The 23688-nt window shown below is 28.8% G+C and overlaps 4 protein-coding genes and 2 non-coding genes across 7 annotated transcripts; 4 read left to right on the forward strand and 2 right to left on the reverse strand.

The window, feature by feature from the left end:
• On the reverse strand, nucleotides 1–7272 carry Bm8029 (Uncharacterized protein; the record flags this gene model as incomplete). The annotated part of the gene is made up of 6 exons (XM_043079822.1): nucleotides 1–200; nucleotides 493–586; nucleotides 741–857; nucleotides 928–1056; nucleotides 1273–1373; nucleotides 7206–7272. 6 exons carry the CDS (start codon nucleotides 7270–7272, stop codon nucleotides 1–3), a joined length of 708 nt encoding a protein of 235 aa, XP_042935756.1.
• A 3120-nt stretch (nucleotides 7273–10392) lies between these two features.
• On the reverse strand, nucleotides 10393–12120 carry Bm4759 (the record flags this gene model as incomplete). 2 transcript variants are annotated; one of them, XM_001895321.2, is made up of 5 exons in its annotated part: nucleotides 10393–10609; nucleotides 10880–10994; nucleotides 11184–11424; nucleotides 11496–11686; nucleotides 11979–12120. In XM_001895321.2, the coding sequence occupies 5 exons, from the start codon at nucleotides 12118–12120 to the stop codon at nucleotides 10393–10395; spliced, it is 906 nt and encodes a 301-aa protein (XP_001895356.2). The 2 variants fall into 2 exon arrangements, with proteins under 2 accessions (XP_001895356.2, XP_042935757.1); XM_043079823.1 differs by lacking the exon at nucleotides 11979–12120 and having other exon boundaries at nucleotides 11496–11603.
• Nucleotides 12121–13973: 1853 nt separating this feature from the next.
• Bma-rad-54 (recombination factor GdRad54, putative) lies at nucleotides 13974–22110 on the forward strand (the record flags this gene model as incomplete). The annotated part of the gene is made up of 18 exons (XM_043079824.1): nucleotides 13974–13976; nucleotides 14116–14241; nucleotides 15103–15262; nucleotides 15616–15764; nucleotides 16023–16208; nucleotides 16738–16806; nucleotides 17119–17212; nucleotides 17379–17503; nucleotides 17960–18078; nucleotides 18276–18480; nucleotides 18567–18681; nucleotides 18795–18905; nucleotides 18997–19160; nucleotides 19441–19536; nucleotides 19860–20039; nucleotides 21297–21460; nucleotides 21645–21768; nucleotides 21973–22110. The coding sequence occupies 18 exons, from the start codon at nucleotides 13974–13976 to the stop codon at nucleotides 22108–22110; spliced, it is 2328 nt and encodes a 775-aa protein (XP_042935758.1).
• Bma-mir-100.4 lies at nucleotides 14436–14526 on the forward strand. The gene has a single exon (XR_006228215.1). It is a non-coding gene; the product is annotated as a pre-microRNA Bma-mir-100.4 (primary transcript).
• On the forward strand, nucleotides 15353–15443 carry Bma-mir-100.1. Its single transcript, XR_006228214.1, has one exon. It is a non-coding gene; the product is annotated as a pre-microRNA Bma-mir-100.1 (primary transcript).
• A 733-nt stretch (nucleotides 22111–22843) lies between the features above and the next one.
• On the forward strand, nucleotides 22844–23453 carry Bm17609 (Uncharacterized protein; the record flags this gene model as incomplete). Its single annotated transcript, XM_043079825.1, has 2 exons — nucleotides 22844–22883; nucleotides 23323–23453. The coding sequence occupies 2 exons, from the start codon at nucleotides 22844–22846 to the stop codon at nucleotides 23451–23453; spliced, it is 171 nt and encodes a 56-aa protein (XP_042935759.1).
• Nucleotides 23454–23688: the final 235 nt, after the last annotated feature.

Raw genomic sequence — 23688 nt, forward strand, 5'->3', positions numbered from 1 at the left:
CTAGTTATCATCATCTTCAATATCATGAAATAGTACGTGACGTTTTGATGAAATTCTCTGATTTGACGTAATTTCAGCGGCTGCTACGTGTGGTTGATCATCTACTTTTGTCATCACTTCCACGTTTACTTCCGGTAATGCCGTAATCGTTTCATTATTGTAGAATGAAGCATGAATTAGAACCAATATTATACTAATTCCTAGAAAGAAAATTGTCCTAAAAATAGTTCCCAGGAATAAAACTATAAAATTTTAAAATTTAATTTGGAAATTTTCAAAATGAAATGGAACTATTAATTAAGAAAGAATGAAATACTTTAAATAAATAATATTAAAAATAATGAATAGGAAACAAATTTCAATAATTATTTCTGTCTTTTCTATATTTTTAAGAAATGCAGTGCTATTATTAGATTAGATAAACAATTCTGAAAATTTCACTTCCTTTTTTCCTTTTTTTCAAAAAAGAATTTAAAATATAAATGAACAAACCTATTGCACAATAAAGAATATATCCAACTTCAGCGTAAATAAATAATGGTAAAGTTATGAATATTGCTGCAACATATAAAATCCAAATAGGAATCTAAAAAAGTATTTATAAATTTGATATAATTTTGATATATTCGTTTCATTAAAAAATATTTTCATAGAATTAAAAAGTTGAGAAAAAAAAAAGGAAAATGAAAAATAAAATAATTGAAAATTAAAAAAAAAAGAAAAAATAAATAATTCAGTACTTCTTCAGTGCCAATTTTAATTGGTCCATTTTTAGTCTTTGTGTAAATGAAATACACTAATATTCCAAGCAAAATGGATGATAATAATAACCAAAATGATGTTATTATGCCACAAATCTGAAATGATAATCTCTTATCATTCAATTTTTTTTTTTTTGTGATTAATAAACAAAAACAAAATACAAACCATTAAAATAGCACTGATAAGAGCATAATTAGCCATAAATTGATTAAAATTTTTTTTCATCCTTGTAATATATCCATTAATATTTGATGAAAAGCCAAATTGCGATAAGCGAAAAAATTCACACCATGGCTAGAAATTAAATGAAAATGAAATAATATAATTTATAAACAAAAAATTATTATAATTACAATTAATTAAATTTTCATTTTATAATTAAAATATATTTAAAGAAATTATTAATTTCTTTATTTTTGGTTATATTGTTAATTAATTGATTTGTAAAAAAAAAAAAAAAAAAAAAAAAAAACCATTTACTTACCTAATTAATAATATTTAAATATTTACCTTAACAGCTTTACTCCATGCTCGAATATCATGAAATGCTCGAAAATTGGTAGCACATTGTACATCTCGTGAATCTTCACCTGTATATTCGCTCATTACTTCTACAACATAAACTACTTTAAGTTTAAGTTACACAATGAGCAGTTGGTATTTTAGTTACCAAAAAGAAAAAAAAAAAAAAAAAAAGGAAAAGAAAAATTAAAAAATAAACAAATAATAGCTTTTCCTCTTCTCTTTTCCTTCTTTAAAAAACAAAAAAATAGCTAGGCGGAATTCTTTCTTTTAACTTCGTGAAACAATTTTAATTTTTATAATTTAAAATTGTTAATTTAGAAAAAATTTAGAAAAAAAAATTTTTTTTTTTTATAATTTAAATTTTTAATTTAAAAGCACAAAAATATTGTATATTTAACAACACATAGCAATCATTAAATGATCAATTGTTTCAAATTTAATTAAAATGAATGACCAGTTTGAAGAATGGCTAATTAATTTATGAATTTATATTTCATCGATTATTTCAATAAAACAATGTTTTGCGGAATGAAACAAACATAAATAATGATATACTGGAAATGATATTATAATTAATAATAATCATAGTAGAATATAATGATACATTGGCAAATCAAAATTAAAATCTTCGAAAAAAAAAAAAAAAACTAATTAGGAATCACATTTGAAATGATTTATAATTACTATTATTGAAATATATTTATAGGCTTATTTGTGTTAATTTAATTAATTGTTAGTTGTACAAATAAATATTTTTAAAACGATTAATTGTATATTTTAAAATATGATTAAGGATAAGAATGAAATGAAGAAATGAGCTGAATAATTTGAAATAAATTTAGTAAATGTTAAAGTATAAAATATTGAAATTTGATATTTTAGCGTAGTAAAATTTGTTAAAATGAAAAAGCAACGATGGAACCAATTTCAACTACTTTTATAAGCTTTTCCTCATAAATTTTTGTTTTTTTTTTTTTTTTTTTTTTTTTTTTTGGAGATTTCAAATTTTAATGTTTAAATATCGCTATTACTTTATTTTATTCTCCCACATATTATTACTATTATTATTATTATTGCATTTGCTTCTATTTCTTCTTCTATCACACATTCATTTCATCGTTAGAAAAATTTTAAGTAATGTAAAATAGAATATAAATAATAATTCTTTATTAATTAATTATTAATAAAACATAATTAATTATCAATAATAAAATGCAATGACATTTATATCTTATAGAATTTAAATATTTAATTTTTTGCTGAGTTAAAACTATTCAATTTTAGTAATTTAATGATTAACTACAAGTATTAACTATGATTTACAATAAAATTATTTAATTACTTAATTAATTTAGGTAACTGTTAAATAACGAAAAGCAAAATTTCTCCTCAATTATTCTCTGCAGTAAAAAAGAAAAAAAAAAAAAAAAAAACATTTAAAGTGATAAAAATTTTTATGTTTAGCTAATTAATTTAAAGGGTTATTGCGCTTATTGATTATTATTAATTTTTGTAATAATAAAGAGATTAATAATAACTAATTAGTAATTTTTATAATAAAATTTTATTTTATAATGATATAATTACAATAAAACAATTTTATTATAAAAATTATTTTATGATAAAATAATTAATAAATTTAAATCTAATTTCAATGATATTATATTTTTAAAGGAAATGACAAATTGATTGAACGATGAATGATTTAATGATTAAATCGTCAACGACAAAAACATTAAAATTCCAATGCATCAGATTAGATATTAATAAATAATTTATAATAACATTAGTTAATAATGACAATAATGAAAATAAATAAATAAATAATAAATATTAATAAATGAATAAAAATAATTAAATAAGTAAACAATATTGGTAAATAGATAAATAAATATTAATAATAAAAAAATGAGTACATGAATAAATACTAATGAATACTGATAAATAAATATTAATGCTAAAAAAAAAAATAAATAATAATGGTGATAGTAATAATAAAGTGAGAAAGAAAATAAAAATCAATTAGAAATGATTTCGCTATAATTAATTTTTGAATGAAAAAAAATATTACTAATAGCATTTAAATAAATGAGCTGAAACAGTGTTATTTATAATTGAAAGTTTAATGATTCAATTAATCTTTTTTTTTTTTTTTTTTTTTATTGATTAAAATTTTAAATTGAATAACTTTTTTTTTTTTTTAACTAAACGAAAGATTTTATATGCCTGAAATGATTACAATAAAAATTATTAAAAGTTAATCTTTTATCATTCATATAGGATAAGTACTATCGTTATCATTATCATTATCATTATCAAATCATTGTATGATTATTTGAATTAAGAATTAAAAAAATATCTAGATATTAGCGTTAAATTCAAAAAAAAAAAAAAAAAAAAAAAAAAAGAAAGAATTAGCATAATCTTCTGAAATTTCCAAAGACTGACTAAACAAAAAAAAAAAAAAGTTTTCATTAAAAGATGAAACGAAAGATTTGTTATTTATTAAAATTAAAAAAAAAATTCTGAACGAAAATTATTATTTCTATTTTACATAGGCATTTTTAAATTTTTTTTTTTTTAAATAATTTATGCATACTTTATAACATTAATATATCAAATTCTTAAAATATTTTATAATGCTATTAAGTATTTTTTGATAGAATAAGAAAACAATGATAATATTTTGGAATGTAACAGTTAAAAAAAAAATGAAAGTAAGTTAATATAATTAGCAAAAAAAAAATAAACAAAAAAAAAAAAAAAATTGATTAATATTTGCTAAAAAGAAGATTAAGATTGTATCAATAGAATGATAATTGATTATGATAATAAATAATAAATTAGAAAGATATATGTTAAATTAAAATGGAACATATCGATTATAAGAACTGGTTTATTTTGAATGCAAATGAAATTAATGATAGCAATGAAAGGTACCTTTTAACAAATAAACAAACAATTTCTAATAAATGTATAATCATTTCATTTAATGCTCATATCAATTTGAAAATATTAATCTAAAAAATTTTACAATCATTCGTTTTTATACTTTACATTTTCCATTTCAAATTTCATTGCAATAATAATTGCATAAACAACTATTTTTTTTTTTTTTTTTTCATATTTTTATAGTTTAATTTGAATTTTTTGATTCATTTCTTTTTTTAAAGAATAAATGCAATTTTCACTTTTTAAATAATAAAAAATTAAGCCATACTGTTTAATTATTAGAATCCATTTAATTACTTATTATTATTATTGTTATTATTATATTATTATTACTATTATTATCGTTACATTATTATTATTATAATAATATTATTATTGCTATTATTACTATTATTATTATTATTATTATTATTATTACGCATTCCTCATTTTCATTGATACATAATAAATTTTTGCTGCTTTTTCTTAAATTGAGCATTTCAAAATTGAAAATTTGACATACAAACTTCTATCATTCATATCATAATTAAAACAATGCTTGACATTTTGAATATATGTTTATTATTGATAAAACAGTAATTTAATTTTTTAAATTTACACATTTCTTCACATCTTTCTATCTTCAAAAAAAAAAAAAACGAAAAAAAAAATTTTGATTTAAAATAAAAGAATTTTAATCTCTTCTAATACTACAGAAAATTTCATAGCAAAAATCAATTTGTGCAAAATGATAATTTATTCATTTGCATCAAACTAACAAAAGCAAATAAATTGTTAAAATATATTTTCATTTTCTTTCACTCTTTATTATTACTTTTTTTTTTTTTTCCAATCACTAACAAAAAATTCATTTCTCCCTCTCTCTCTCTCTCTCTCTCTCTCTTGTTTTTTCTCTAATCCATTTTCATTTTTATTAAATTATCTTTAATTAGTTTTAATTTAAAATTATATTTGCCAAAGTTATGAAATTACCTAAGCAAAAAGTAAGTTATTATTGTATAAATTTACAAAAAACAAAAAGAAAATATTATATATTCAAGCAAAAATAAAACTGAAATCCATTTCATTCCATCAAATTATTTTTTGATATTTTTTTTTTTTTTTTTTTTTGTTGCAAACAACTGCTTTCCTTCCTCTTTTTCCATTTAACTTTAACTTTTAAACGCATTAATAATTTCCATAACATTTCTTTCTCATCAATTCCTCATGCAAAAATATTTTCAATCTTTTTCTAATTATTCATTCCTCTTTTACTATTAATGTCACTTGATAAAGAGAGAGGGAGAGCGAGAGAGAGAGAGAGAGAAAGGGGAAGGAAGTGAAAGAAAAGTTATAAAAAAATTAAACTAATTTTTGTTTTTTCTCCTTTTAGTTCTCGTAATGTTTCTCTTTCTTTTTTTTTTTTTTTTTTTTTTTTTCAAACCGAAATAATTATATTTTATTGAAATTTTTCAAATTATTAATTTGATTAATTTTGTGTTTATTTATGCATTATTTGTAAGAAAGAATTATTTTAAACATAAATTAACTATTATAAATATTGTGAAATTTCATTAATTCTCAAAAATGAAATCATAATCTATGTACTTATCTTGATAATTGATAATGAATGATAACTGATAACAATTCCAGCATAGTGATTAATCTTTGTTGCAATATTTTCTCTTAAACCTCACTTTGTCATCAATATTGTCTAAAAATTTTCAATTGCTCATCTCACTGAGAATTTATGGCACAATTTTTTTATATTGGCACAGGGTTACATGAAAGACATTAGTTATGCGAGTTTTTTCTTTTTTATTATTATTAATACAAGAAAGCAAATTGTTATTGTTAAATTATAAGAAAGCAAAAAAAAAAAAAAAAGGAAAAAATATTTTACTAAAAGATTTTCATTAAAAGAAATATAATTACAATTACAATTACAACTAGTATTATCATTTGCTAAGCATAAATTAAATAATTTCCTCCTTTTAAATCTTTGCCATCCATTTCCGCTTTTCCTTTTTTTTTTTGCTTTTTCATCTCATATTTTAGAATAAAATTATCATTATATGTGCGCAAATGTCCAGTTTTTCCTTATAAGTCAGTAACGCTTATGAAAAACTGTTTATGATTGATTTATTTTCACTAATTATTTAATAACAACAGGTTAAGTTATACCTCATCTGGTTTTCAAGAAAAAATATTTTACTAGCAGTTGGACACACACACACACACACACACACACACACATACACACACACACACACACACACACACACACACACACACACACACACACACACACACACACACACACACACACACACACACACACACACACACACACACACACACACATACACACACACACACATACACACATACATACATACACATTCATACACATAAATGCGCACATATAAGAAATATTCACATAAAAAGTGATTGAAATGAAATGAATTCACGATGAATCAAATTAAGCCTTACAGATAACCGTAAAGTAGTTGTGGACTAGTAACATCTATTGACAAATTGATGTTGACAGGAGGAGACAAGACAAGATTCTCGAGAATACAGAATTATAAACTTTGAGGTAATGTCATTCAGTAATGTATCTTCCTTCTCAAACATTTCATAAATATTATTTTAGTAAGCAAAATATGTAAGTAAGCATAGCATAACAATTCAAAATGGAAATGAATATATGATAATTAGTGATATTTGAAATTTGCTTAAACACTGAAAACTTTTAATAAACAATTCTAAAATATCTGTAAAAACTATCAAATAAATCAAAACATAGAATTAAGCAAATTTAAGTTAAAATAATTTTTAATTCATATTTAAGTGAGTTGATTTAACAGTTATATTTATATGAAGAATAAATATAACTTACTCCAGATATAACAAAAATTTATCGTCTAAAAATTACAATTCTGTTTTTTCATTTCTGTTTAAATTTCATTTAGAATAAAATTTACCTTGCAAATAATCAGATTGTGTTGGTGTAGGCTGAATTACAATAACTGCTTTCCGATCTTGCATCATTATTGTTTGTCGTACGATAACTAATTCACTTTCTATAAATTTATAAGTTAATATAATTTGTTAATTAATAATTAAAATTATTATTTACTATATCAATAATACAGTACAAAATGCACCTTTAATTATTTAATTATCTAAAATATTCATACAATTGCATTCTCAAAACATTTCATATTCAACAAAATAAAATATAAAAAAAAACTATTCGATGGTTGCTAATTATTTAAACTATTTCTTTGTCCAAAGAATATTTTAAAGTATAGGTACAAATTAGCTAGAACAAAGTTTGACAAAATATTAACTCATCAAAAAGATGAAAATATTTAATTGAAGTTATAAAATTTCACCATAAAATTTTACTATTAAATTAGACTACTAAAAATAAAACTGTAAAATTTCATCAGAGAGATGAAAATTATTTAAGAGAAGATGGAAAATTTCTAAACTTCATCTTAACAACATTATTTAACGTTTTACTGCACAACAAAAATTTTTACTTCCCAAAAAAAAAGAAAAAAAAACGCACACGAATACACATAAATTCAAAAGAGCAAAAAAAGATTTAATTTTGAAACAGACTGATTCATCCTGTAATGTGGAAGAAGTGATCCATGATTAGAAGAGGAATAGAAGGAGTGATAATCACTGATATTGGTGATAAATGAACTAATTAGAGAATGATAATCATTGATATTGGTGATAAGTGAATCAATTAGGGAATGATAATCACTGATATTGGTGATAAGTGAATCAATTAGGGAATGATAACCACTGATATTGGTGATAAGTTAACCATATGAAAATGAAATAATGCAAATTCTATGCTAATTTCTAATTTTTCTCCTTTTATATCTACCATCAAATATTAACAAAATAAAAGATTGAAAGGAAAAAATGTGCTAAACTAAGTAAAAAGTATGTTCTTGAAATTTGCATAATCAAATAAAAGACTGAAAGGAAAAAGTATACCAAATTTGTTTCAAATTTGCATAATGCATATGCAAAAAATAATTTGCAACAATGGTTTAACATATTCATATTTGCTATGAATAAATTTTTCTTTAAAAAAAAAAAAAAAAAAAATTCAGTCAAAATTTCATTATTAAAATTTTCGTAAAAAGTTCAGAAATTTTAATTCGAAATTTTAATATTCTTAAAATTTTGTTCGCAACCTAATGTGAGATTTCATTACTTGATTAACTAATATTAGAAATATTTATAAAAATATTTGTTATCTTGGAATTATATAATGTTTTCTAAGAGCGCACAAGTTATCAAAACTTAACTTTATTGATTGTTTAATATAAGAAATATTTATTGTATTAAAAAATATATTAAAAAAATATTATATTAAAAAATATTTAAAAAAAAAAAACTTAATATAAGAAATATTTATTATATTAAAAAAATTTATTCTTTAATGATAATTCAAAATTATTTTCCCTTTTATTTTTACTGTTCCATTAGTATCTCATTAAGTAATAAAATTTAAATTGGCATCTGTATTGTTTTCTTCCTAATGATTTCAATCTGTTATTATTTTCTTCCTAAGCACTTCAATTTTAAAATACAAATCTGAATTTGAAAAGATTTTAAAATATTTTCTTAATATTAAAATTTGCTTATCGAAAACAAAAATAGAAATATCAATATAAAGGATTTTATCTATTCAAATTAATCAAAATTAATTTAGAACGAGCAAAAAGAACAAAAAAAAAAATAAAAGATTATGAATGAAATGAAAAATAGACTGACTAGCTTTTATAATTCCTATTTTTGTTTTTCTTTCCCTTACAACAATAGATTTTTGAATTAATAATCATTTTAAACCATTTCCAATACAAATATGACATTTCAAATTGAACAATTAGTATGAAAATAGTAAATAAAGGTGGAAAAAATTTGTAAAGAAAATATTTTTTTTTCCTCAAAAGTTTAATATGAAATAAATGTAGGATGCATCGATGCTCCTTGAACAGAGAGAAATAAGCAACTATGAAACCAAATGAACGCTTCTTAACATTTTTTTTTTTTTTTTCTATTTAGCGCAAAACATTCATCCCACTTCGCAAATTTTGTTTCATTTCACATCAATTTTACTAATTGCACCAATCCACTTATTTATCGTACTACTCGACAACAATAATGGACTTTAATTGAAATAAATGTTGAGGAAATTCTTGAAAAAATAAGCATCTAATATGTTGGATATTTATGAAATGCACTGTTCATTTTAATTATCAATTCGGTCTTAGAAATTTTTAATTATGACCACTTTAATTTGTTTAAAATTCAAATTTGTTCTCTAGATTATGATGAACAGCAGGTAAATAAAATGCTCACCCATCTAATTATCCACAGAATACCCCACTGAGCTTGATTACAAAATGAATTATAACGAAAATTCTTCATTAAATCATCGTCTCATCTTGACAAATTAAACTTTTTTTTTTTTTTGTTTGTTTGTTTGGTTCAGAAAAAAACTAACTTTTAGGAATGTGTAAAGAATCATTAAGTCACAATCGGAAACGAGGAATCAGATCATATTCAGATCATATCTGCTACATGAATTAAGCTTGAAAACTGTGCGAAAGACTAATTTTTTTTACTATTGTAGTAATTATTCACACTAATATAGTATAAAAAAGGAATGAACATGAAAAATAGAAAAAAAAAGACTGTTTTAACACAAAGATGAAAATGAAAGTCCATCAGCTATAATAATACTTAACCACCAGAAAAGAATTTTAAGGATTCAAATGATATCGAATATAAACAACCACGTATTGAATTGATGTGTACAAATTTCAATCATCGGTAATTTAAATTTAACAAACAACGAATCTGCTGTAATTACAATTAAATTTTACATGCGGATCATAAAATCTGAAGTAGAAATTATTTGGAACAGGAGTCGGTCTATTAATCGCTTATATAGATCGGATTCATTAATGAATATGAACAGTAAAGCCAGTCGCTCACTTTCACAAAGAATTTGACCAAAACCAAGCCTCAGATTACGTAAATTTGGCAATTTCTCAGAACAAGAATCAGAAAAATGAAATAATACAGTACAGACACAGTAAAGACTTTTTACAATTTCAAAAGAATCTAAATTTCCTATTTCTGTAATATATCAAAAAGTACTTTAAGAGAAGGAGTATAGAAATTTGGAATAAAATCTTTATATCCATGTTTCTCGAATTCCTCAACTTTGTTCAGATCGTGCACTCCAGTACCTACTAAAACCGATGTTAGACCATTTACATGTCCAAATTTTATATCTGTTTCACATGAGTCACCAAATATCACTGACTTTTCGGCCTTCAGATTGAACCTAAAAAGAACTTTTAAAAATCGGAATAGTCAAACTTTCATGCACTATTTACACAGACATAACTACAGAATGAAACCGTTTACTTAGTTCATTTTCTTTTAACACTTGACAATATTTCCTTGCTATTCACACTACTTCCAAGATTATGATTTGTTAACATGGACAATTAAAAAAAAAAATATGCTGAAGAGATAACTAAACTAAGGCTGTGCATAACAGCATGAACTGATCTAATATCCAAACCAAAATTAGTAAACAACAAAAATACACCTTTCCTTGATGTATTCGAACATTGTTTTGCTAGGCTTACCAATTACGACTGGTTCTTTGCCAGCAGCTGTTTGCACTGCTCTCATACTGACACCTGATCCTGGTATAACAACACCTGAAAATAGTGAAAATAGAGTTATAAGATCCTAAACTTCTCGAAATTTGCATTCCCAAAATATAAAAATAAAGACAACTTTCCACTTGAACTAGGAGGTTACAAAAAGCAATTACTTAACTTCCCAATTACTTTTTTTTGCCGCTGATATATAGCATTTTGATGAGGAAATATAAAAGCACTAATTACCTGGTACAGGCCCAGGCAGCCTTGGATCTGGATTGGTAGCATAAAAACGTACTCCTGCCTGATTGATATAGTTTGCAGCCCTCATTATTTTAGGATAGCTTAGATGTATATCGAAGCTAACTACTACAGCTCTCACTTTTCTGGATATATCCATTTGTTGTATGGATTCGACATTGGTGTAAGACTCGACAAGATCGGGACCTGTCCCAAAGCTTTCTATTCCTTCTTTTTTCAATTCTCTCTGAAGTAATAAAACCATGTCTGGAAAGCAATAAAATAAAATAGTACAAAAAAAAAAAAAAAAAAAATTACTTGTAAACCACTTGAACCAACAATATACACTGGCAAGTCGGACTTTTCCTTGGCCAATATGTGAGCCAGAACTTTAGCAGGTGATAAAATGTGGTCATCAGACAGCATATCAAAGCCTATTCGCTTACATTTATTCACGTAATCATCCAATGTCTTGGTTGAATTATTTGTTAGTATGAAGACATTTTTACCTGAAAAATGCTTCATTATCAAAAAATTGGCAAAAAGGTGGAAGCACGAAGTTATTATTCTAAAGAAAACATCAAAATGTGTTCAATGTGTTCATTCCTCTTTTCTCCATCTTCGGGAGAAACTGTGGAAAACAATAGTGATTGAACAGTTCCAAATATTCCTCAAGAAATGAAAAGAGAGGAGGAGAAAAAGAAGAGAGAAAGAAATGGTAGTAAGCAAAAAATTTCGGACTTTCTTTTTCTACACGGATTTAAATTTGAAAAAAGAAAAGAGAATAAGTGAAATGCAAACCAGCAGATACGAGATGTCGCAGGAAATCTGCAGCGCCCGGTAATGCTGTGTCATCAAGCCACAGCACTCCATCAGCATCGAAAAGAAATGAATCGAACGAACTGATCAGTTGATGACCGTCTGCCTGTTGTACCCTTGACATTCCCTGCAATAGCAACTGTTAATTCATGAAATCTTTCATTACATGATATTTTGGTAATTTGTCCATTTCCTAATCCATCAAATTTATTAGACTAATCGAGTCTTATTATCAGATATCGCATTATTGTTTACAACATTTGCTTCATTAAGTTGTGAATTTATGATCATATCAATCTTCAAATGAGATTGTTTTTTCCCAGCCAATAAATGTGTTAGAATGATTAGGAAGGTGTGAGAAGTAAAGCTAAGTAACTGAGGATGAAGAAGAGGAAGAAAATAAATGGAAAAGAAGGACCACATCAGAATAAAGGGAAGAGATCGTTTAGAATTCTTTTTTAAAAGTAAACGATACTTATGTTACGTGCCCATAAATTTTGCACTTCCTCATTTTTCTAAATCTCATATATTATAACATATGACGAAAAATTATTGAAAAAACAAACGAAAGATCATTAAAATCAACGAAACATACTTGTATTGCAAAGAAATTAAATCGCGCTTTAGTGCTGTATAGCACAATTTTGGAGCTGCAACAGTCCAATGCTGTCTTAAAATAAGATCTTGCAAAATCAGTCGATAATGGAAGGATACGGTACTGAAAATGCCCTAATTACATCATTTGGCATCAGTTCAAGTGGAGACTAGCACGATGGGTGGAGGTTTCGTCATCACTGGTCAGTGTAGTGGTCAGCAGACGCGCGGAGCGGTGCGGCGGCGGATGGTGGCTCTAGTGGTTGGGGTCTGGTTGGTGGGGATATGTGTGTGGGTTGTCGTTGTGGTAGGTGTGCAAGTAAGTTACGTGAGTCACGTCACATGATTACCTGTATGAAATCTGTGCTTCGTATGCGTCATGTTGTTACCCGCAATAAGAATGATGCGCCCCACTTTGCGTGCGTGCTAGCGAGCGCGTGCGATGCGTCATTGTTGACGATGACGATGATGATGATGATGATGGTTGTTGTTGTTGTTGTATTTTATATGAGGGTTGTAAAGGGAAGGAAGGTAAAGGGAGGAGATTAGATGAAAGTCTCGGATTCGGTAGCACCAAGTATGTTCTAAATTTTGGACAAGCTGTAAGGGGTAATTTCTGTGTGTGTGCGTGTCTGTCTGTTGTCTGTGTCTGTGTGTGTTACCTTTGCGCATTTATGAGATTACCGCAGTTCGTGCCAGGTGGTGCGTGGGGGTGAGGGAGAGGGGAGTTCTGCCTTTTGTTTGCAAAAGTGTCTGATGATCACCGCCGGTGTGATGTTGCTGTACGACGTTGGCCGGTAATATTCTATCCACGCCGAAATATTTCACATTATTTCACTGGGGATACTTCTCTTTCCCTGTGTTTGATATAAAGCTGCCAAGTTACGCTGTCCATCCTTGCTCTTGGTTTTCAATTTAACAGTTGAATTTATGTTCTTGGTTTATGGAGCAGTTCATATCTCGTACCACTTACCCGAGTCATGTGTAGCCAGAGGTCGTAGGTAATCTATCCAACGGTTTTTGATGTATGAATTTTACTACTTGACATTCAGCGCTGTGTAAGATTACATGGGATTTCATTCCGCATCTTTAGATGTGGTCGTTCGGGAAAAGGAGCTTTTTTTCCCCACCATTTTTTTCAGTTTTTTGGCGTTGTCTTTTTTTCTTTTTTTTTTGTGTTTTAATGTTTTTCATTGTTCTTTTGAAGTTCAGGATGACCGAAGGCTTTGCTAAGGAGTTAATTTTAATTGATGAAATATGACAGATGAAATAAATGCTGCTGTTTTTTCCACTATTTGAACACACTGATACGCTGAAAATTTATTTAGATTGTGTCAGTGATGTCATCGATATTGCTATTACTATAAATATTGCTACTAAGAAATGGTTACTTTTCTTTTCTTTACATTTTTAATGTATAAGCTTTCAATATACACGTTTCTGAACATTTTCCACCATTCGCATAGATTTGGTAATTTCGGATATAATTTAGTTAATGTTCTACATATTTTTTACTTTTATTAAGAGACGAAGCTTGGCTCCTTCAACGGTCGGTGGGACTTCGTCGTCACCTGCGATAAAACCATACGTTTCGCTTGGTGACGGCACAAAATTACGGGAGCGGAAAAAACACAAAATGAACGCATTAGAAGTTAGTGCAAATTTTCTGGAGTTTTGTAATCATGATGAATGTTTTCTGAATTAGTCTGTGAAGGTAATGAATTTTGCTTTCTTCAAAAATAGTCGTAATCAATCACTTTACACTTGCATTCTATTAGGTTTTGTCCTTCGATCTGATCCTTACAATTGCGGCTGATCTATGCCTGCAGCTGTCTCTCGTAAATATGTTGGTGTGTGACCTACCCGTAGCTCCGAATATGTGTGGGACAAATTGCACAACACATATCGGTCCACGGGAAAGCCACACATTGACTGATTCGATCTTCCCGCCATTGCTGACCTCTCCTCATTATGATGTAGTGACCCGATGCCATATGCCATATAGTAGTGATAGTTCTGTTGCTCAGTGCCTTGTAATTCATCCAGCTACTTCTCATTGTTTATATTACAAGTTCTTAAATTCTTATAATCATGTCACTCCTTAACTGTCCTTCCTTTCCATGGAAAGCTTGGGAGATGTTTGATGTGAGGTGTAGTTCGCTCACCTCATACCAGAGATATTTAACATTTTTGCCCGTCAAGGTCATTGCTTGGAATGTATCGTGTTTAGTTGCTATTCTATCTGGTTGTAGTGTATGACTTAATGCTCTCCAGTTGAAATCAGCATGTTGATCAAACCTTATTTGTTATTACAATACTATTGGAAGGCTAGTTATTGTTAAGCAAGGTCAGTGTAATCCTCACATGTTATCATTTGAGAAAACGGATGCCCTGTGTTGCAACTTTTGGGGGCTTTTCCGTCATCTCTTTGATTTTTCTTAATATTTCAAGTTTTTTTCTTTAATTAATCCATTTCTCTATTTCAAAGTGAAATGCTGATGGGTATTTTCAGAATAACGAAAATCCCGACCGAAATGAGCTTAAAAGTCCATATCGTAAAATCTTAGTCACAGCTATTGAAGATTTAATGCAAAAAGAACGAGGTTTCCATGAAGAAATGATCAGCAGGCTTCTCAGCAGGCCTTTCAAAATCCCCATTCCTGATTACAGAAGTAATTATTGTCTCTAAATATTTCTTTTTTGTGTTATGTTTTGAACTTGTTGAAATTGATTAGTCCTACTAAAGTAGTGTCACTCCACATCGGCATGGCGGCTGTCGGTTAACCCGTAGTTTCGAACATGTGTTGATATATTAGATAACACATGTCGGTTCTCGGGTCAATTGCTTACTAGCCGTAATTCCGAGCCGATGTCCACTGCCATTGTCTGCTCAACTTATGTATATGCTTTAACATTTTCTAATAATATATCTTCATTTTTCCATTTCGGATTATCAGTGCACTTTCGAGAGTTAAGAATTATGAGAATGACCATTGAGTAACTGGATTTTTTTTTCCATTGATAGGTCCTGGCCGGGCTCGTCCTCTTGGTCTCCGTCATTCAACGGTTCGATGTGCACTGTTTGATCCATATAGTGAAGGAGCCTTGGTGCTGTTTACACCACCGGAACTTAGTGCACATGATGCGCTCAAACTTGATACTACTAACAAACAGGTGAACATCACTGCACTTATCAGTTGGTTGCTCCTGTAGGTATATACTACCACATAATATAAATTAATATGAAGTAGCATATTTCCGATTTGGTTTCTTAGCCTGATGTATTATTGGCTTGTTGTAGGGTAATTACGATATTGTGAACCTTGTTTGACAAAAACATGATGTTTTGTGACTCCTACAAAATTTGAGTTCCTTATATATTGATGTTCGAAAAAAGCTTATGGGAACTTGAGATATTTAAAATTAAATTAGAAGGTACATGTTGTGGTGGATCCAACATTGAGCGCTGTTCTGCGACCTCATCAACGGGAAGGTGTGAAATTTATGTATGATTGCGTCACCGGTGTTCGCATTCCTTCCGCTCATGGTTGTATCATGGCAGATGAAATGGGTTTGGGCAAAACGCTGCAATGTATCACCTTAATGTGGACATTACTTGTATGTCTATTATCATGTAATAATATTTTGTGATACCTACTCATTATACAATAACAGTCAAGGTTTGCACTGAAGAGAAGTGGCCGTCATGTAGATGACATTTCACAACAAACGCAAGTAACGTAACTAGATAGTGCTGTGTTGCTGCTGTCCGTGAGATTGTTAGTGTTTAAAGTTTATAGCTGAAATATGTAAAGGGATACTGAGAAGGAAAGGGACAGTTAATGGTCTATCTAATTTGAGTGGTAGATGGAAGCGGAATACTAAAAACAAATTAGAAGGGTTTTATAGAGTTTTCATTTTTGGAGTGAATTGCAAGAGAATTCCTATGAGGAGCGAATTTTATCCAACAAATATGCTCAAAATATAAAACAGAGAAAATATAAATATTGGAATTGTTAATCAGTTTTAGCTTATATTATTTACTAAAGGCCGGTGACAGTGAAATGAACAAAAATGTAGTGTCCTTATTCTACTGAAGAAAACCAAGTAAAAATGAAATTGTTTAAATTCAAGAGAGTTACTTTAGAGACAAGGACCAGATGCAAAACCGACATTGAATAAGACAGTGATCGTTTGTCCGAGCAGTCTTGTCAAGGTTAATTCTTGCTTTGTTCGTTGTGGGTACATTCATATTTGCATTTTGACCTTGATATAAAGGTATAAAGACTTGTCTGCATGAGGGTAAGGATTAATGATCATCCTTATTCACACCATGAAAGATATAAATTATTAACATTTTATATAATTATTAAATAAAAAACACGCAATTATCTGGTCCAATCAATCATTATCGTTTTATGGTGCAACTTTCGGAAAGCAAATTCCGGGTTGTTTAAAAATGCAACTTTCCATTTCAGAAGAATTTATGTCTCAAATGCTATTTGGTAGGACCTTTATGAATTTACAGAATTGGGATAAAGAAATTAGAAAGTGGCTCGGCGGACGAGTGAATGCATTACCCGTGGATTCGGGAGGGAAAGATGAAATTGACAGGAACTTAGGTTTGTCTGATATATTGTCTGACATTTCTGGATCTCTTTACAGCTTTTGTCGTTAGTGTATCTCAGCTAATATTAGCAGATTTGAAATAACTTCGTTTTTTTTTTTTAAAAAAAAGTAGTAGGGAAAATCGTTGAATAATATATATTTTTGTTTACGTTATTTCAGAAAAGTTTATGTCTCAGATGGGTGTGCGTTGTCCTACACCTGTACTCATTATTTCCTATGAAACTTTTCGTCTTCATGCTTCCATTCTATTGCAAAAGGAAATTGGATTAATTATTTGCGATGAGGTTTATTTTGTATTCTAATATTTCTCTATTTCTTCGCTACTATGAAGTGTAGTCAGTCTAATAGTTAGGATTATCAGGTGTTTTATCACATTATATATATTCTTAAGTGCGTAGTCGTAGATTCATTTCATATTCATATTATTAATCGTTGGTGGCAATTTACTGATGGATCATTATCTACTCATTACTTCTTAAGTTTCAAAACATTTTTTCAAAGTCTTTTTGTTGCTATCGCTAGTAGCAAACCCAATTCGAGTAACTCACAGAAATGAAAGGTATTATTACGGTAAATTCCCATCCCTTTATATTCTTGTGCTCTTTCTCATTGTGTTGTTTATTGATTTGTACCGTTATTTTTTTTGCCATATTGATTTGCACACTTATTTTTACCGTTCGTACTTAATGCATTGTTTGTCGAATATGTATCAGGTTTAGTTACAAAGGTTATTATCTCAGGGTCACCGATTGAAAAATAGCGATAATCAAACATATCAAGCACTTTTTGGTTTAAAATGTGAACGACGAGTACTTATTTCTGGCACACCAATACAAAATGATCTCTTGGAATATTACAGGTTGCTGTAGTTTTTGTGGAATATCAAAAACTTCTTGTGAAGTTCGGAGAACACTTTCAATTAAGCATTATTTCTCATAATCTATCAAGGTCATATAACAATTCATTAATGATGAATCTGATTAAGGTACTCCATGATTGATTGTCAGTTAGAAAATTATCATCCACAATGAAACTTTTAATCACTTCTACTTCCAGTCTGATAAATTTTGTCAATCCTGGTTTGCTTGGAACAGCCTCGGAATTTAAACGACGTTTCGAAAATATTATTCTCCGAGGTCGAGATGCCGATGCGACAGATGCGCAACGCGAAAAAGGTGATACTGCACTTACTGAGATGTCATCCATCGTCAGTAAGTGCATCATCAGAAGAACATCCGCATTGCTCACGAAATATTTACCGGTACAATATTTCATCTATTTTAGATAGGTATGCTAAGCGTTCATATGAAATCATTTACTGCATACCATGTAATGAATTTGTTTTAGGTCAAATATGAGCTCATTATTTGTTGCAAGTTAACAGAATTACAAGAGAAGTTATACAGGCAACTTATCAGTGCATTTTCAAAGGGTGGAAAGCAAAAAGTAACTGAAGGCAAGTGTTTCTTCTATTTAGATCTTCTGTTTAGGAAGAGCTAAGTTTTTTCTCGTGCGGCAATTAATAGATCAGTAGTACTAATAGTATTAATGGATTTAAAATATTCTCGTTTTCAGGTGATAAAATAACAGGAACGGCACTGTCATTCATCACAAACTTGAAGAAATTATGTAATCATCCGCAATTGATACTTAATAAATGTCAAAAGAAAGAGGAAGGATTTGAAGGTTTTATTCGATACTAATCAAAGACAACTATTTAATTTGTTAACTTTAGTAACTTATGATACTAATAATGATCACATTGCATATTTTCTAGATTGCTTGAAACTATTTCCCGGAGAATTTGGAAAGAAATTCGAGCCAGCATTTTCTGGAAAAATGAAAGTTCTGGATTACCTGCTGGCAGCAACAAGAGCCACTACAAATGACAAATTTGTTCTGGTATCTAATTATACACAAACGATTGATGCATTTGTTGAAGTAAGCTTCGGAATTTATACCTCGCATGGTAAAAATAACATACGAATGATGTGGTAAATTTAGTGATGTTTGGTATGATATTAAAATAATTAAATAGGTCGATTTGTGTCAAAATTAATTATTGATGAAGGTAGTTTGTTTGATCTGGGAATTTAGTTGTCCAAATTATTCTTAGTGGCCTATTATAATGTCCTGTTGTGCATGCTATATTTAGGAGCGAAAGAAAATGAGCATTAAATGTGCAGCTCGATGATGATTTTATCATATAGAAAACTTGCAGCTTTGCCAGCTTCGTCGCTATCCGTATATTCGTTTGGATGGAACCTGTACAATTAAGCAGCGTGCGAAATTAGTAGAGAAATTCAACGATCCCGAGGTTACATTTAATTGTGATCTTATAAAGCTTACAAGATTCATGCTTGAACCACCATTGGAATTTTTCTTCACAAAATTCATGATTTAATCATTTATACAATAGTGATTTTCTGAATCATATCTGAATTCTTGAACCCTGCACTCTTGAACCTTGTTTGAATGGTGAAAGAGATAGCCGAGAAAATCAGAACATTGTTTCGAAGGAATAGGAAAAATAAAATTTAACAGATAGACAGACATAAGAAAGGTATATTTAAATTTGGAAGTTTAATTCATCATTTAAAATCATAGTAGCTAACAAATTGAATAAGCGTTACACTTCAGAGTGTCGAGTATGTATTTTTGTTATCATCAAAAGCCGGTGGTTGTGGTTTAAATTTGATTGGTGCGAATCGGCTTATAATGTTTGATCCGGATTGGAACCCAGCAAATGATGATCAAGCGATGGCTCGAGTATGGAGAGATGGGCAAAAGAAAAACTGTTTCATCTATCGGTTGTTGTCAGTAAAGTTTTACTCTTATTCGTTTACTAAATATGTTCTAATTTCTTATTTTCCTGAACAGTAACTGGGTGGCAGTCAAAGATGCACAGTAAACGCGTTGTAGTCACAGATTAGAATTTCTGTTACTAGAGCAGAGATATATGTTTGTCTAGTTTGCGGGTAAATGAAGCTATGAGTGATATTAGGCATATGTCTAATACATTAATAATTAAAAAAAATAATTGCAACCCTATAAATATTAAAGGCTTTTAAATCATATATTGTAGTTATTTTTTTTTTTTTTTCTTTGTATGATAAAAATCTGAAGTGAAAAATCAACGAATTTGTGAAATTTGAAAAAGAAGGTTTGTGCGTAATGAGTGATATGATCTGATATGATAGATCCTGAAATACAGAAACATAATTATAATATTAGTAGTCAAGATGGAAAATATCGGTAAGGATTAATGTTGGCAAAGTGAATTTGAGAATTAGGTTTTCGTTTTTTTTTTTTCAACCGTTTAGTTGAAACAAAGATTTAAATTAATAAAAAAAAAAAGTAATGAAATGAATGCTTTTGTAGATGGTATAGTAATTGTTCACTACTTGTTGTTACTGACACAGTTGGGTGGGATATTTTAACCCTGGAATTTGTTATTTAGGAACATTTCTATAATTTCATGGAGTTAAGAAAAGCATGTAAAAATAAGGTTTTGAATTACCTGGACTTTGGAAACATCAGTTTGAATCTTTGTAAGAAACAAGAATAAAACTTTTGTATTGGAAAAAGATTTCGGCGAAAGAATGAAGGGGTCTTGGCCGGAGATGTTTGTTTAGTTCAGTTTATTCTATCTCATCCTTTCTTTAAAAATTTAGTTGTGGGTTTGGAAGGTTTGGAAACTCTTTACCGTAATATATTTCAAATAAATGCTATTTTGATCTGGTAATGTAGTTGGTGTAGCTGAGAATGAGCATCGACAGGTAAATTTTGACTATTATCTATTTGGATCATTATGAAAATGGAGGTTAATAAAGCTTATAAAGTTTCTTTTATTTTAAAAACCGCAAAAAGATGTTGACAACATAGGAAGCAATTAAATGAAACTTAATGAAAATAAAAGAATTTCAAATGGCTGGAAAAAAATGAACTGTACAGAATGACAGAACCATAGAGTGTGTTGCTATATTTTCATTTTTGGAATTTCATTTCATATTTGCCTTTTTGGAAAACATTTTCAAATTTCAGTTGATAACTTTGCTCAGTAATATGCCTTTACAGACTGGTAGTATCGAGGAAAAAATGTTTCAACGACAGGCGCACAAGAAAGCACTGTCATCCTGTGTTGTTGACGAAATTTCTGATGTGGCTCGCCATTTTAGTAAGGATCAACTACGTCACTTATTTGATTTGAAAGCAGATGTCGCATCAGACACGCATCATTCGTGAGTTTTCATTTTTGGCAATTGCTGAAGCTTCTATATAATCACAGTGAGGTATGTGACAACATTTTTCTGGAAGGAAGATTTGTATCCATGTATTATTAGAAAATATTTCGTATGATTGTTGTTGAAAATATCGATTTCAAATATCTGGTTGAATTGTATCAAATTAATACTATATTCCTAGATTGAAATGCGACCGGTGTGTAAATGGTATCGAATATAGGGAACCTCAGGAACATGCTGATACGAACTCTGATCTCAGTGATTGGTATCATGTTCAAAAAGATGTACGCAAAGTACCGGACAAAGTGACTTTTTTGAAATCTCAATGCATATTTTTTTATTTTAGTCGTCAAGGTATCATTAATTAAAGTATTATCATATGATGTTTACGTGCAGATAGATATCATTAAAAGAGTAAAAATTATTCGGATTTAATTCTTCTGGATTTCTTTTTTTTTTTTTTTTTTTCATTACTTTAAGCCAATAATTTTAGACATAAGAACTTTTAGGTGCTGAAAAGAGTCTTTGACTGTGGAGCCATTACATTTGTCTTTCATCAGAAATCGCATGACGTAAGGAACGAAACATTAAAAATAGAGGACGAAATTAAAGAAATAGAGGAAATTAAAGAAGATCAAGTGGAATGAAAGAGAACTAAAGTGTTTTGCTTCTTTTGAATTTCTTTCGGATTTTTTGATCTGACTTTTCATCCTATATATACTGTTTATAAATTTGCATAAACTGAATATTTTACATCACATTGCATACATATGTTAACCAACTAACGCTCATTGTGAAGAGTTGTAACAGTGTTATTTGGAGTTAGGGTGGAAAAAAATCACAAAGTGGAATCTCTGTAACATTGAAAAACATCATGAAATAATTCTTTCATACCATGAAAGAATTATTTTTCTTTCTTTTTTTACCACAATAAATATCACATGAAGTATCATAATTTATTGTCATAAATTGATGAAAAAGCAAATATATAAGAAATCAAATTTTACTTAGAAGTAGTGAAATTCATAGCTTAGCTTTACTGAGAATGAGATTAGTGTGGAAGAGGTAAACGAAAGGTTACATCAGATGGTGCTTTTCTGTACGAAATGAGTATCATCAATGTTTCTCGATTTGAGACTAAGAGTGGACCACTATGACATCCAGTGGAGTTAGCCTAGTGCCGAGTTTAGCATAGAGCAAAGTCTTAGAAAGGCTATAATTGTCCATTATTGGCCAGATGAATATGTCCTAGCCTCTATACCAGTGATTGATCTTGTGATCAGTGTAATCGATATTTAGGATAGTGCGGAAGTAACTGATAGAGCCAGCTAATCAAGGTTAATGATCCATAATTCTGAACTATATAGAAGAGTGGATAGTATGATCACTCTGTATTATTTTTCTTCTGATGCTTATTGCGGTTTGTTTCATACTTTTTTAAATGAAATTTCCCGAATGCTTCTCATTCCTCTTGTCAATCTCTCGTGAAATGATATTTCCTGAAGAGGTAAATTGTTGGACTAATTCAAGTTTAGATGAGTTTATGGGTACAGCAGCATTTTTTCTTCTTTAAATTGACGTTCAGTGCAAAAAGCTCTGCAGTTTCTACAAAAAACGTTTAGTGTCCAGTGAGGGCGGTATTGTCTGCAAGGAATAAATAGTTCCCGGATAAGTTGATAATAGAGATTTGATGTGTGCTTTCAATTGTCTAAGATTTGAGTAGACTTCTGGTCGATGTGATATCAAGTTTTCTTTATCGAAGTATCTTGAAAGTATTATGCTAAAAAAAAGTTGGTGCAAAGATGCATGTCATTCATTGTCATATGTGACATGACCGCCTGATCATCATGCATTTTGAGGAATTCAGGAAGATATGCTAATCCTTGCAAAATTTGTCATAAGCTTTTTCTGTTTACGAAATCAACAAAAGTTGCTTATGAACATCACAAGTCTTTCTGATACCTGGAAAACTACATTTGCTCTCAGATGACATGCTTCTGCAATAGTGGACATTAGTCCTGCAAGTTCATCAAGAATTTCTATAAGGAGCAAAGTGACATCTTTAATAATTTAAGGTGATGACCTTTTATCCTTCCTTCTCATATAGTTTAGTGATGATTGCGCCTCAGAAACTCGTGTGGAAGTTCGCTTTACTCCCAGCAATCCAAAATAAATTCCGGAAATTTAGCATGAAGTGCTTTGCTGTCATACTTTCAGGGTTCGGA

This window comes from Brugia malayi, assembly GCF_000002995.4.
Source record: "Brugia malayi strain FR3 genome assembly, contig: Bm_v4_Chr3_scaffold_001, whole genome shotgun sequence".
Taxonomy (NCBI): Eukaryota; Metazoa; Nematoda; class Chromadorea; order Rhabditida; family Onchocercidae; genus Brugia; species Brugia malayi.